This window comes from Zingiber officinale, chromosome 2A (assembly GCF_018446385.1).
Source record: "Zingiber officinale cultivar Zhangliang chromosome 2A, Zo_v1.1, whole genome shotgun sequence".
Lineage (NCBI taxonomy): Eukaryota > Viridiplantae > Streptophyta > Magnoliopsida > Zingiberales > Zingiberaceae > Zingiber > Zingiber officinale.
This window is the reverse complement of record NC_055988.1, coordinates 152,219,660-152,234,839: the sequence shown is the minus strand read 5'-3', so window position 1 is coordinate 152,234,839 and position 15,180 is coordinate 152,219,660. Positions and strand designations below refer to the sequence as shown.

The 15,180-nt window shown below is 35.5% G+C and overlaps 1 protein-coding gene across 2 annotated transcripts; it reads left to right on the top strand.

Moving 5' to 3' along the window:
• Window positions 1–2,502: 2,502 nt before the first annotated feature.
• On the top strand, window positions 2,503–13,544 carry LOC122042750 (K(+) efflux antiporter 2, chloroplastic-like). 2 transcript variants are annotated; one of them, XM_042603050.1, is made up of 21 exons: window positions 2,503–2,694; window positions 2,859–4,452; window positions 5,389–5,554; window positions 5,742–5,832; window positions 6,057–6,193; window positions 6,297–6,356; window positions 6,440–6,559; window positions 6,742–6,810; window positions 7,074–7,139; window positions 8,003–8,092; window positions 8,684–8,788; window positions 8,866–8,994; window positions 10,044–10,253; window positions 10,717–10,866; window positions 11,359–11,412; window positions 11,539–11,597; window positions 11,677–11,743; window positions 11,820–11,996; window positions 12,167–12,223; window positions 12,335–12,409; window positions 13,014–13,544. In XM_042603050.1, the coding sequence occupies exons 2-21, from the start codon at window positions 2,900–2,902 to the stop codon at window positions 13,131–13,133; spliced, it is 3,555 nt and encodes a 1,184-aa protein (XP_042458984.1). In that variant the 5' UTR covers window positions 2,503–2,694; window positions 2,859–2,899; the 3' UTR covers window positions 13,134–13,544. The 2 variants fall into 2 exon arrangements, with proteins under 2 accessions (XP_042458984.1, XP_042458982.1); XM_042603048.1 differs by having other exon boundaries at window positions 2,503–2,768.
• Window positions 13,545–15,180: the final 1,636 nt, after the last annotated feature.

Below are 15,180 nucleotides of genomic sequence, written 5' to 3'. Positions count from 1 at the left end.
TATAAGAATCTAATTTTGTGCAATGATTATTTTTTTTCTTGAAATAGTCTTTTATCTTGTATCGTTCAAGAGTCGAGAGGTTAGGAGGCTTAGGAGCCGAGAGTCAAGAGGCCAGGAGCTGAGAGACCCGAGAGGCCAGGAGGATGAGGAGCCGAGAGTCAAGAGGCCTAAGAGGCCAGAAACATGAGAGGACAGGAGGCTGAGGAGCCAAGAGACCCTAAATTTTCTTGTTGGAACCACCTTAGCAGTGTTCATCAATTGTCTCTTATCCACGTGGTGCTTATTGATCACTCCTCGGATCAAAATCTATTAGACAATTTATACGATCGGTATTTAGTTGATTTCAAGTTAGTAGGATGCACCTATGTGGTCCAATTTTGAGTGACCGAGCCCATCTGAGTTGGCCAACTCTAATTTTCTAACCTGCCAAGCAGTCCAACCTCTCAACTTGCCTTTGGTTCAACCTCTTGGCTTGCCGACTTACCAAGTAATCCTCCCAGCTTGTCAACCTGCCAAGCAATTCGACCTCCCGATTTGTCGAGCAGTTTGACCTCCTGACTTATCGACTTGCTGACCTACTGAGCAATCCAACTTCCTAACTAATTGCCGATTCAACCTTCCGACATACTAAGGGATACGATAGTTACCATAATACGCGAAGGGACATGATAATTACATTGAAATCCTTTAGGGAGGCACGTTCCCTTTAATTTCTCTCCCTCTATAAGATGAGAAGAGGACTCAAAAGGAGATCATTTTAATATGTTTTACTCCATTCTTTATCGTTTTCTTTATTTCTTTCTATTATACTCTTTTGAGGCTCCATGATGATTTAGACATCACAAGAATCTCACCGGGTAATTCCTGATGAGTTCTTTAACAAGTATTATTTCTTACATAGTTGACTACCTCATAAGGAGACATCATAAAGAGAAAACTACGTCACAAGGAGAAAATTTTAACGTCATTACTCTTTGATAGGGAAAATTTGAATGCAGTTTCTATTGGCAAACAAAACTTTACATGCAATCCGTATTGACAAAAATCTTTATTTCTACTTGCTAGTCAAATATATTTACCTAATTGCCCTTGATATTTTTAGGTATAAAAAGTTCAAAAAAGAGTATATTTCCTCTTAAATTCAGTACATTAAACTAGAATCTAATATATTTTCTATCAAATTCAGCACGATTCGTTTTCCACCTAAATTGGATAGAAAATATACTAGATTTTTTTAAAATGATGTTGAATTTATGAGTAATTATATTAAGCAGGAAAAGAGTCGTACTCAATTTAATAGAAAATATGTTCGATTCTAGTTTAAAGTATTAACTTTAATAGAAATTATACTCGTTTTTAGACTATTTATATCTAAAAAATATAAAGGACAATTTTGATAGAAAATATACTCTATTCTAATATAAAGTGTTGACTTTAAGAGAAATTATACTCATTTTAATATATTTTCAATCAAATTGAGTATGCTTCTTTTTCCACCTTAGTTGAATGGAAAATATACTAGATTTTTTTAAATGGTACTCAATTGGATGAAAAATATAATAGATTTTTTTTAAAATGATGTTGAATTTAGGAGGAATTATATTAAATAGGAAAAAAATCATGTTTAATTTAATAGAAAATATACTTGATTATAGTGTAAAGTGTTAAATTTAATAGGAATTATATTCGTTTTTAGACTTTTTGTACCTAAAAAAAATATGAGGATCAATTTTGATAGAAAATATACCCGATTCTAATATAAAGTACTAACTTTAAGAGGAATTATATGTATTTTTTGATCATATGTACCTGAAATATTTGAGGAATAATTAGATAATATATTTATATTTGAGGAATAATTAGATAATATATTTATATCAGAGAGTTGAAGTAATAAAATTTTACATATAGAAAATAGAAATAAAATTTTTTATGATTAAAGATCACGTATAAAATTAAAATTATAAAATTATGATTGAAGTTTTTTTTTTTTCTAATTTACCGCCCTTTGATATGAGATAAATTTTTACTGTCATCAGTGCGATGAGATTTCTGATCCGTGAGCAAATGTAATTTTTTTAAATAACGTAATTGAATAAATAGAAAATAATTTATCTCTTCTATTATTATTTTAAAAATATTTTATAAATAAATTATTTTGCGATGCATATAATTTTGTGTCTCAACACGTGCTACTTCATGGGGTCACATTCACATTGTGACTTCTTAATAATACGAGCACGTGAGATTAACTACTCGACCTTCTAATCACCTCCCTTGAGTGAGTGTTTGACTGTTAAACGGTTCGAACGCACATGGATGAGGATGACCCAAAAATACCCGAACAGCTAGCTCTGTACTAGCGGCATTACCAATTTCATGGATTCAAATTGGGGCTGGAGTTCTGGATCCGAGTCCGAACTCCGATTAGAGAGGTGCCGTTGCGTTCCAAAAACCTGAGCACCAATAAAATGACGCCGTGATGACTGCGACGCCCTACTACTTCCTGACGCTGCCTCGTCACGTGACGCCCGCGAGTCCAACACGGCGAATGAGCTGCTGCCACCGATGCCCTCGGCCTCTCCGCCGTCGATGATCGTCTCTTCTCTCTCAGTGTCCGCCTTCGCCTGACCTCTCGCCGCCGGCATCGGCCTCCCCATCCGCCGTACCTCCTGATCTCGGTCACTCTTCCGAGTACGTCTCGATTCCAAGATCTTTCTCCTCGGCCTTAGTGTGTTCGCGAAAAACTGTCTGTGCTAGGAGCCTAGGTATTGGTTTCTTTGTTCGTTTTCTTTTGCGAAGGGATGATTTTCTTGCAAGTGTCGTGTTCTTGATTCGGGTTTCTTTTTGTTCCACAGGCGGGGGAGGGAGGTGTCAGATTCGCTTGCTCTGATAGCCGATGATGGATTTAGCTTGTGGCGTTCGGACGCCGTCGATGGCGCTCGATCGCGGCATTGGTTCGGGTTATTTGAGGTTGGGATACAGAGGGCGGAGTCGCTATTCAGTTCACGAGTCTAGAGTTCATATCGGGACTGGCTCTTTGGGGAGGAAACGTTGCGGGCTTCGTTGCATTCCTGGCGAAGCGCATGGGAGAGGTTGGGCGGACTTGTTTAGTTTTTCCGAGCAAAGGGGGAAGGTTTATCTCCTTAGCCATCGGAAACTTTTGAACCGGTCCATGCTATTGAGTTGTCATTCCAGTGATTCGATGGCATATATTGACGCTAGCAGAGAAGATACTGATTTGACTCAAGGTGAATTTGTAGATGAACATAAATCTGATATGGAGGAATCAGAAGTAGAGCCTGCTGATGATTCTAAGTCGATTAGCCCGTTGGCAGAGGAAAAAGATGCCTGTCAGATGGATGAGCCGAGGGAGATGCTCCAGAAAGCTATCAAAGAATTGCAGGCTGCTAGAATTAACAGTGCCATGTTTGAGGAGAAGGCATTGAAGATATCAGAAACAGCAATTGCCTTGAAAGATAAAGCTGAACATGCTTGGGATGATGTCAATTCTGCTGTTTCCACCATTCAGGAGATTATTATTGAGGAAGATATTGCCAAAGAAGCAGTTCATAAGGCTACCATGGCACTTTCGATGGCTGAGGCCAGGCTGCAGCTGGCACAAGGAGCTACTGATTCCAAAATGGAACAGAAGATATTGCTAGAACCTTCTGCTGATAACAACAATGAACAAACACTTTTATCTGCTCAAGAAGAGATCAGGAGCTGTAAGGAAACCTTGGAAAGCTGTGACAAATCATTGAAACATATCCAAATAAGGAAACAGGAACATCAGAAAGAAGTAGAGAGGTTACGTGAAATTGCTGAGAATGCTCAGTTGGAATCATTAAAGGCTGAGGAGGATGTGTTGAACATTATGCTTCTTGCTGAAAAAGCAGTTGCATTTGAAGTTGAGGCTACTCAACATGTTAATGATGCAGAGTTGGCATTACAGAGAGCTGAGAAAGCCAGCACGTCTACTGATGCTTCAGAACAGCAACCACAACCTTCTGAAGACCAGTTAGTTAAGGAAGAGACAATTTATGTGGAGTTAGCAGGAGCTACTATTGATGATGGAACTTCTGAAAGAGATGATGTTTTTCTTGGTGATGTAACTGTTAAAAGTACTGAAGAGGTTAAATCATATGATGAAATGAGTGATAAAGAGAATGGAAAGTTAATTTTGGATTCTGTCAAAGATGCTGATATGGAGGTGGAAAAGTCAAAGGCAAAGAAGCAGGAACAGAAGGACTTGATTAAGGATAGCCCTCCATCTCTTTATTCCCCCAAGACATTATTGAAGAAGTCATCAAGATTTTTTTCTGCATCATTTTTTTCTTTTCATGTAGAAGATGAAAAATTCACACCTGCCTCTGTCTTCCATGGCCTTGTTGACTTTGCAAAGAAGCAAGCACCCAAGTTGGTTATTGGGATATTATTTGCTGGGCTGGGGTGAGTTTTATCATGGTAATCCATTAACTTTTGCTACACTGCATCCTATTAAATATATGTATTAACATTGACAGTCAATACATGCTATTTAATCTGTAGGTATCTTCAATTCTGATTTCTTCAACCCAGAGTACCCTGTTGCTATGGGAATCTTGTATCAACAAAATAAAGAACATAGAGCTTCAACATGACACATTTTTTTGTCTATTGCTTTTGAATCACGTGGGACATATTTGAGAAGTCTACTCATGGAAAGAGTGATTTGATCGTACTACCAATAACAGCTACTAATTTCCTTGCAAGATAATCATCTATCTTATAAACTTGAACATGATTGTTATTACAAACAAATAGGATGGTGTATATTATACTAACACCAGTCATGGTTGTGACAGTCTTCTATGTTAGACATTCACTCATTGATCTTTATTCTGTAGCATCACCTAAGGCCTAGGAAGTGCATGATTTTGGAAGTTGCCTATTGAACAGCTAGGTTTGCATGTGATCATCATAAATCAACTATTTCATATTTATGTTTCTATCATTTCTTTGTTAAAATGTTGCATTATGTAGAACATTATGTTTTCATTCTTGATCGTGAAAGTAGAATTGTTTGGTGTGGATGCTGCAACTTTACAAACACATCATTTCATTAAATTACTATTAAACTTGAACTAGTTACTATGCTATGATGCTTATGGAAGGGTTTACAGACACATCATTTCATTAAATGACTGTGAAATTTGAACCATTTATTATGCTATTATGCTTATGGAAGGGTTAATAACTATTTCTTCTTAACTGATTGGATTTTCTTCTTGAGGACTTATTTATCCTGGAGAATGTGATATGGCTTGTAATACTACTTCCTACTCTTTTCATATGAACAAATATTTTGTCAAGAGTTAAGTGATTTTCTTCTCATTACTGCATCAGGGCGTTCTTTATAAGTAATCGAGCAGAAAGGACCTCACAACTGTTTCAGCAGCCAGATATAATCACCATTGAGGAAGTTGCCTCATCTTCCAAGCCTATGGTTCGGGCAATAAGGAAGATCCCTAAAAAATTAAAGAAACTTATTGAACACTTACCTCAGCAAGAGGTATGCCATTTTGACTGCAGATATAATCTAATTAAATTTGATTTATATTTTTAGGTGTTCATTAAAAAACATCAACCAACTCCACTTAGTAGGATAAGGCTTGGTTGTTGTTGTTGTTCATTAAAAACATTAAACACTGATAAATAAAGCTTTTGAGTGAGAATTTATTTTTAACTTATTTTTTTAGATAAATGAAGAAGAAGCATCCCTCTTTGACATGCTGTGGTTATTGCTAGCTAGTGTTATCTTTGTACCAGCATTCCAGAAAATACCTGGAGGTAAGCTCTACACCATCCTGTTTGCAGTATTTGATTAATTTACTCTTTTACTCGTGCTCTCTTTTTTTTTTTCTCTCTCTCAAAAATAAAAGCCTACTAATGGTGGTTGTTTCGAGGAAAAGTCTTTTCTGCCTAATGCCTTGTATCAAATTGGTCCCTCTAATTAGTGGAATGCTTTCTTTGTGTGCCTTCATGATTTACTTATTTTCACTTGCATCTACTAGGGAGTCCAGTGCTAGGTTATCTTGCAGCAGGCATCTTGATTGGCCCTTATGGGTTGTCTATCATTCATCATGTTCATGGGACAAAGGCCATTGCTGAATTTGGAGTTGTTTTTTTGCTGTTCAATATTGGGCTCGAGGTAGTGTCTCAATTGTATTTGTCATCAATTATGAACATGCTAATGGTTGATTATCTGCCATGTTTAAGGGGCATACATTATTTTTTTCTTATTTATATTGCAGCTGTCTGTTGAAAGACTAAGCTCGATGAAGAAATATGTCTTTGGGTTAGGTTCTTCTCAGGTGAGTCTATTGTACTGTTGAAATGTAGTGGAATGTTGCAAAGAACTCTGTTATCAGATGTGATTTCTTTTGGAATTTTGAAGGTTCTAGTCACTGCTGTAGTTGTTGGGTTGGTAGCTTATTTTTTCTCCGGCCTACTGGGTCCTGCAGCAATTGTTATTGGCAATGGCCTGGCTCTTTCATCTACAGCAGTTGTGTTGCAGGTATTCTTTTTTCCATTTTGCCTCACCTCACCTCACCTCACCTCATTATTTTACTTCTTTGTTTAAACGTTTTGTGATTTTAATGCCATTATTTTACCTCACCTCATTCTCTTTTATTTTTATATATTTTTCCATATTTATTTTGTACAATTCAACTAGATTTATCATGTACATATTTCTAGGTGTTGCAAGAACGAGGGGAGAGCACATCACGCCATGGACGTGCTACTTTCTCTGTGCTACTCTTCCAGGTATGCCTCTCCTCTTTAGTTCTAACTTTCATATTTGGCTTGAAGAACATGACACTATCCTGGTCATAGTACCACCTAGGTGAGATATCATGCTCTTCGGGTATGCTGTAGTATATACACTTGCCCTGCTATTGCATTCAAATTTAGCAGGGCAGTTTCACATAGGAGATTCTCAACTGAAAATTGTTTATTCTGCTTGTAATTGTCTATATTAGTGCTTCTGCATTCTTCGATCTGTAAGTTTATGATTTATTCATTTGCAGGACCTAGCAGTGGTGGTTCTTTTGATTTTGATACCTCTCATTTCGCCAAACTCGTCAAAAGGAGGGGTAATCTTCTATAACATATTTTCACATATCTTACATGTTGCAGAATTTGTATTCTTAAATCTTAGTAATAGTGTGATCAGAATTTACCTTTTAATTGCATGGTCAACATTTTAAGCTATAGTATAAATAGGGATTTTTACAAGCAGATCTGGATCTTTAGTTGTTTCTGTTAAGAATATAAATATATCAAATAGTTGAAAAGTCCCTTTCCTAACAGCTCAAGCTTTCCTATTGTCTGCTGATAAAACTACAATATCTTTTGTCATCTTGTCGTAATTTTCTTTCTGCTCTTGATTTCAGTTTTTCCAAGGCAAACATTTTTTTTTTCTTCAATCCTAATAAAACATTGACAAGAAGTTGTTTATACTGGTGTCCATTAGTCTAAAACTAATTATATTTGCATTTGAAGGGTTGAAAATTATCGTGAGGCCCTTCTTCTGTTCGTTACCGACATCATCTGCAAGTATTGGCTAACAAGAGTTTGTACAATCACTTTGTAGAGAAATTACTACCAATCTTCTTTGTGTTGTTTTGCCAAATCTTGTGGACATACATTTAGTGTGAAGTTTGTTATGACAGTGTAACTTTGGTTTTCTTTGCCTGTTCTGGACCATCTTGCTAGTCATCTGCAAGCAAATGACATGAATTTCCTTTATTATTGTTTGTGCCCTTACATGATATGCTTATCCAACTTCTGTTTTGAGTTATTATTGCATCACAAGTGATTCTTAGCTCCAAACCCCTTGTATTTATTATTACTTGAGGGACTTCTACGCCCTTCAAATATCATAAGGCAGTTTGTTGTTGATATGTTTTGTTTGCAGTTTTTGTACAATCTTTGTGATTATTGTTTCTTTTCATAGATGGGATTACAAGCAATAGCAGAGGCGCTTGGGTTGGCTGCTGTAAAAGCAATAGTTGCTATTACTGCCATAATTGCTGGAGGACGCCTGGTATAGTTTATCTTATAATAATCAAATTGATAGTGTATTGTATAATAGATGACCAACAAACATATTACGACCTTTCTTTTGGGTGTCATCTTCCTAAGCCAAGTAAAGTTATCATATTCTCTAGCCTGCTTATTTTTGCATTTAATAGTATCTTTTGTTAGCACTATGCTAAGATGTATGGTGTCATTAAAAAGGATTAAATAAAAAGTACTATTATATGGGAGTAATTACATGTAGCTCCATTAAATGAGAATGAGAAAAAAATAAGTTAACAGTTTAAAATTCTTCTTAGAGATCAATAGATTCTGTAGTCGCACAGCTGGAATCAATTGGAGTAGAAGGTATCAGTGTATATGGAGCCTAAACAATAAATTTGCAATAAATTAAGTGATTTAACCATCAATTTTTGTCTTCTCTCTCAATTTTTTATTCAATTCCATGGAATAGGATCACCAATTTTTTCTATGCTCATATTCTGGAAGTCCATACCATTTTTTTTTAAATTTTCATTGGATATAGGGATTGTACTTCTAGAATAAATATTCTTTAGTGTCAGCGTTGGTACTTATTGTCTTTTCTATGAACTGGCAGCTTCTTCGGCCAATTTATAAGCAAATTGCAGAAAACCAAAATGCTGAGATATTTTCTGCAAATACACTACTTGTTATCCTAGGAACAAGTCTTCTTACAGCACGGGTATGCACAACTGTTTATCATGATTTCCAACATACCTTTGGATTTTGAAATGATGACAAATGAAATTTCCTGTACAGGCTGGACTTTCTATGGCGTTGGGAGCTTTTCTAGCGGGTCTCCTCCTAGCAGAGACTGAGTTTTCCTTACAGGTTGAGTCAGATATTGCTCCTTATCGTGGCCTTTTGTTAGGCCTCTTTTTCATGACAGTAAGTATATCAGTTCTCATCTTTCAAAATTTATTTTGCAAGTGAATGAAATTAAGGGTCAATGTAGAAAGTGGGCTATAGCATGCCTTTGATAGGCATTCATGGGCATATTGTGGTACATCAAAAACAGAGTTGGCATGGCATGCTGCAGCATGCACAATTGTCCAGTAGAGGTTGATTAAATGAAGGATGCACATTGTCAATTTCCTTGTTCAATAAGTGATCTGAAAGAGGAAAAAAAATACTACTCCCCTTAACTAGTTCAAAACTACCCTAAAAATTTGGTTGATAAGTGATGAAAGAGTAAGACTTCTCCTTTCCTAGGCCTGTAAATCACTTTGAAAGTTGGCAGCTCAGATTTGACAGCTCAAGTAAGAAAGCACAACTTTTGCAAATTAATCTCAAGCTATTGACTTCTTTGAAGAAATGCTATTGCACAGAATGGGAAAGAAGTTCAGCAAAATGGATTAACATCTAGAAAGGGTCACTTAAACTCTCTAACATCAAGTCTCTGAACTCTGTCTAGCTGATCTTTTGTTGTATTCTTGACTTGAAACTGAACAAAGCCAACTACTTTTTTGAAAATCTGAACCACATAGAAGGCTATTGGTGATGGATGAATGGCAGTCATGGCATGTGGAGATATCGTTTCTGTATGCATTTAGGCTATTTGGTGAATAGACGAATGGTGGTCATGGTGTGTAGAGATATTGTTTCTATATACATTTTATGCCACTAAGGATGACCAAGAAATGCAATGAAAAGTTGTACATATCATTTCTACTCAAATCGTGCATCATGTTAATCTTAATTTTCACAAGACTAATCAAGGGATATAATTCATGCAGCTGAACTCAAAAAGTTGGGTCAAAAATTTCTTGATGATGATGAAACTAATAATTTAAATAGGTGCATTGTATTTTGAACTATTTTTGCAAAGATGTTTCTAGATTGTATTATAGATATAGTTTGCTAGAGATCCTTCGTGATCCTTGAAAATATAATCCTTTCAATCTTCATGCCCTATCTTACCATCTACGTCTTTTCAGGTTGGTATGTCTATTGATCCGAAGCTTCTTCTTGCAAATTTTCCAGTTATTATGGGGGCGTTGGGTCTTTTAATTGCTGGAAAGACTCTGGTGGTTGCTCTATTAGGTAGGTTATTTGGCATTTCAACAATAGCAGCAATAAGGGTTGCTCTTTTACTTGCTCCTGGTGGAGAATTTGCATTTGTTGCCTTTGGCGAAGCTGTAAACCAGGTGATCTATTGACAGCTTCCCTGTTCCATTATTTTCTCAATAGATTTACTGACTTATTTTACTCTTTCTGGAATCTGGATTTAGGTTTTAAATACTGCATAAATTCCTATAGGAGAACTTGCCACTTGTGGTATCTGTATCTATATAGCAGATTGTATGTCAACTGTTCCACCTATAAAGTAGATTATGGATTAATAACAAATAATGCATTCTAGTACTGGTCCTTGAACCTAGTAAAGATGGGTTGGCTGAAACTAGTCCAACCAACATTAGTAACCTTGACATGGACACATTCCATTAAATGAGTTTTTGTTTATGTTGCAGTAGTTTCATACATGCCATTTTGCATTGACTCCATCAAATAAGATAATTATGCCCTTTTCAGAAGAAAAAGGTTATCCCCTTGCACAATATCACAATTTTGACTGCTAGATGAAACTTAATCTTTCCTTTTTTTTTTCAGGGCATCTTATCTTCTCAACTTTCATCATTACTGTTTCTAGTTGTTGGTATTTCAATGGCTCTTACACCGTGGCTGGCTGCTGGAGGCCAGTTGCTTGCTTCTAGATTTGAGCAGCATGATGTCAGAAGTTTGTTGCCTGTTGAATCTGAGGTAAAACGTTTTTAATCTGTGATATTTGCAGGTTATTCCTTTTTCATGGCCATTGCATTTCCATTTTTTCCTCCAAATACTGGCCACAGTTAAAATATTGTATGTCTTGTATTTTATTAATAGTCATGAAGTGGCATTATGGTATCTATCTTCAACCTCTTTCAATCTGTTGCCTTACGTGGATTTGGAACAATGAATCATGTGGTTGGAAAAAGACATGTATTCAAGAGGGAAAACTACAGTCATTCTTTCCCTTGATATATGCCGTATCAACTCTATTAAGAGGGAAAACTGTAGTCATTCTTGACTAAGAATGATTATAGCTTAGAACCTTACTGTTAGAAACTGATTAGCTCTTTCTCTCCCCTGTACTTGAGGTCTTGAAGTAAACTAGATGCCATCGTTTATAAAATCTTGCTATTTCCTTTTCTAGTTGCATTTATTATGTACTAGTCCAACTTTAATCTCGGTTGTCATCTTTATCTTGTATAGACTGATGATTTGCAAGACCATATAATCATTTGTGGATTTGGACGTATTGGGCAGGTATTCTCGTTGCACTCTATTTAACTTATTTGCCATGAAGCTTATGGATTCTTGAATCATCAAGTATTTGTTTGGATCTAAATGTAGAATGTTTAAACTCACTTTTTTTCCTTTTTCACCATTTAGATCATAGCCCAACTTCTTTCTGAGCGGTTAATACCATTCGTTGCTCTTGATGTCAGAAGGTAAATTTCCCTTGCACTTCATTTCATCATGTATTTTTTGCCATGTTTGATGTTTTAACCTTCTAGTTTGTATTATCAGTGATCGGGTAGCTGTTGGTCGGGCACTTGGCCTTCCTGTATATTTTGGTGATGCAGGAAGCAAAGAGGTTAGAGTTTTTCCTTCATGTGTTTTTGATTATGTCGTACGTAATAAATTGACATTTTTGAAGTATGAAACATTAGGTTCTTCATAAAGTAGGGGCCGAGAGAGCTTGTGCTGCTGCAATAGCTTTAGATACTCCTGGTGCAAATTATAGAACAGTTTGGGCTCTGAGCAAATATTTTCCAAATGTTAAGACATTTGTTCGAGCCCATGATGTTGATCATGGCATTAACTTAGAGAAGGCTGGTGCAAGTGCGGTAAGTGATCATATAATTTACACCTTTCCTTTTGTCATGGTAAAATATACAAAACATGTTGACCATTATTGTTTTTCCTTGAACAATTTCTTTGATAGATATATATTATATTTTTCATGGAAGAAGATCCTCCTGCCTTTCTAACCATGTGTTGTGTTATGAATTGTAAGGTTGTACCAGAGACTTTGGAACCTAGTCTTCAATTAGCAGCTGCTGTTCTTGAACAGGTGAATTGGTGCATTATGATTTAACATTCATAACTCCAAACAATTGGTACTTAGGTTCAATAAAAAACTGGCTGGCTGCAGTATTAACAGTGAACTTGTGTTTCCTCTCAGGCCAAATTGCCAACATCAGAGATTGCAGCCACAATCAATGAGTTTAGATCTCGTCATCTCGCAGAGCTTACTGAGGTAAGATGCAAGAAATTTTTGCACTGTGTTAGCTGGTCTGTCAGTTTTTTTTTTTTAATCACTCAGTTATGTGCTGAAGTAAATTTTTATATTCCTCCTAGAGATTCCTGGTGAGATTGCTTGATTCACATTAAAATCATACCCCTCAATATGGTCAGAAAATACCTGCAACCTCTTAATATCCATATAAATTTAACAATCTGCAAAAATATTGTTCAGAAATTTCTGCTTGAGTAGCAAACCAGTTGAATGTAGGAGTTCAGAATGCTGGCTAATCTTAGTCCACTTATTTAAACCTCATAAACTCTTGTTATATCTCATAATTTCCCTTTTGGCACTAAATTAGAATTTGTCATCCAATCAAGGCCTCAAATTCTCATCTGGCGCTTTATAAGACCCAACAAACGCCATCTTCATAATTGCTTGTAGCTTTTTCTATTTGTAGGTTTTAACAAGTAAATCAAGGGATAAGGTATACTTTGATATCATTGTTGCTATAATAGAAAATATGTTCAAACGTGAGAACTGACTCATTTCCTCATTTCTTATGCTTCAGGAAGGTTGTGAGCTTCACCCCTTTCTTTTCTTTTGTTTTTGCTTGTAGTTACTTGAAGCAAACGGAAACTCTCTTGGATATGGATTTTCACGGGCTTTGTCCAAGCCGAAGCCTCCAAGTTCTGATTCCGACGAGAATGAAGTTATCGAAGGAGCATTAGCAATATAGTTATCATACAACAGATTTCACAGGAGCAGAATTTTCAACAAATGTATAGATGATAGTTTTTCATTGGGAGATTTCCCAATTGTAAATCTAAAGAAAAGGGGAGAACCCAAAAAACCCCAAGTTTTTCTTCATTCATTGGGCTTTAACATGAGCCAATGTGGTCCTATCCTTTTTCGCTATTCTGGATTAGCGGGAGTGGTAAGTACTGGGCTGCCCGTTTTGTTAGGCAATTTGCTCCCTCTAAAGTCAATTTCTGTTGTTTTCATTCACAAGGCTTTCTCACTTGTAATTTTCTTCTCAGTGTCTAAGTTTTTTTTTGTTTTTCCAGTATTCAGACTCAAATTCTGTCAGTTCAAAGGTGTTTGGAATTGAATAAAAGGAAGCCTACAAATCCATGTTAACTGTGGTTTACATTTGCTTATTTACTTGTATTTTTTGTCATTTCCCTTTCATCTTATCATATATATATATATATGTTAATAATTTAGGTGTTCATTTCATTTGATTAATCCATGTTAATTTAGAATTCGATTTTTGACCTATTATTATTATTATTATTATTATTATTATTATTATTTAGTGCTTTAACTATGCACCACACTCTTTCATCTTATCATAACTATCCAATAATGTGGTTGGCTAGATTGAATAGATCATACGCCGCCAACGGGCATAACTAAGGTAGTATGTGGATGATAAATTATCACAAGAGAAGTGGGATCGAATTCTCAGGGAATAATCTATAATTAGAGAAGAGTAAATTATATCAATTTTCTTTGAAGGGTAAATTATTTAAGATGATTAATATTTTTTTTTTAAAAAAATAAATTATAAGAGAGTAAACCTCGGCCCCCGAATTTATATATTCTTCAAACGAAACGACCAAACAACAGCCTTCCAAGTTCGTAATTCCCTGAAAACAAAAATCCAACGGCTTCCTTCCAAATTATTATTCCCATGACAATTACAAACCTTACACCCGTCAACTGCCCATTGGCCAGACGGTGATTTTAAATTTGATCCATTTAGTATTTACTATTTTTATTTTATTTTATGAAGGGCATGCCATTGTCAATTGCTATTCTTATTTTGGACGGTGAGTTTCCTATTTCCTTTATACTACTTCACAAAATCCACAAGCATAAAACAAAGCTAAAACGATATTATTTATTTCGCAAAATGTTCACCTCAATTGCCGACTTTTTGTTTAAAAGTTTAATACATAAATAAAATCCAGGTTAATAAGTGATTGAGCACGATGATGACGGCACGAGAAAGAACAATGGGTTTGTTGATCTTTTTAATTTTTTATATATATATTTTTTATTTATTTAGTTGGTATTATATATATCTAATTTACGCCAATTAATTATGAGAGGATCGTATTGTAGAATTTTTTTTATATAAATTGGAAAACGACGGATTTATTGTGTTTGATGGAGAAGATCTTTTAGGATCGGGTACAAGGGGACTTTTAAATAAATTATGAAACATATCACTAGGTTGCTTTACGACAAAGATAGAACAATGCAAGTCATCATTTCGCGCATGCTCCACTAAAGTTTTACATTTATTTTAAAAACACCTTAAAATATTTTTTCTAAAGTTTCAATCCCATGATATTTTTCCGTCCTAAAATGCTATTCTAATAACTTAAGATTTTCGTAGCATAGCATTTTGAAAAATGTAAATTTTAAAGATATGAAATGAATTTTTTCCAAACAAACAAAAATCTACATTCTCTCTATTGGTAAAAGAACCGACAAGTTTTAAGTGGGGCGGTTTGAATTAGGTGTCGGATGTAATTGAACAAGTCAACGTTTGTAGTGTTAGATGTCCAAATCTACCCATGAGCCATGAGGGAATCTAAAACTCTTGTCTTATCTCTCACATCATCCGCATGAATAATTTTCTCTTTTTTTTTCAAATAAAAATGATCATTTTACCGAATTACACCTTTGTTTTTCTTGTCTTTATCTCAACTTCATGTGGTGCCTAGGTAATCCATTTTAGGTGAATCTGACTAAGCCAATAATAGATCACACCT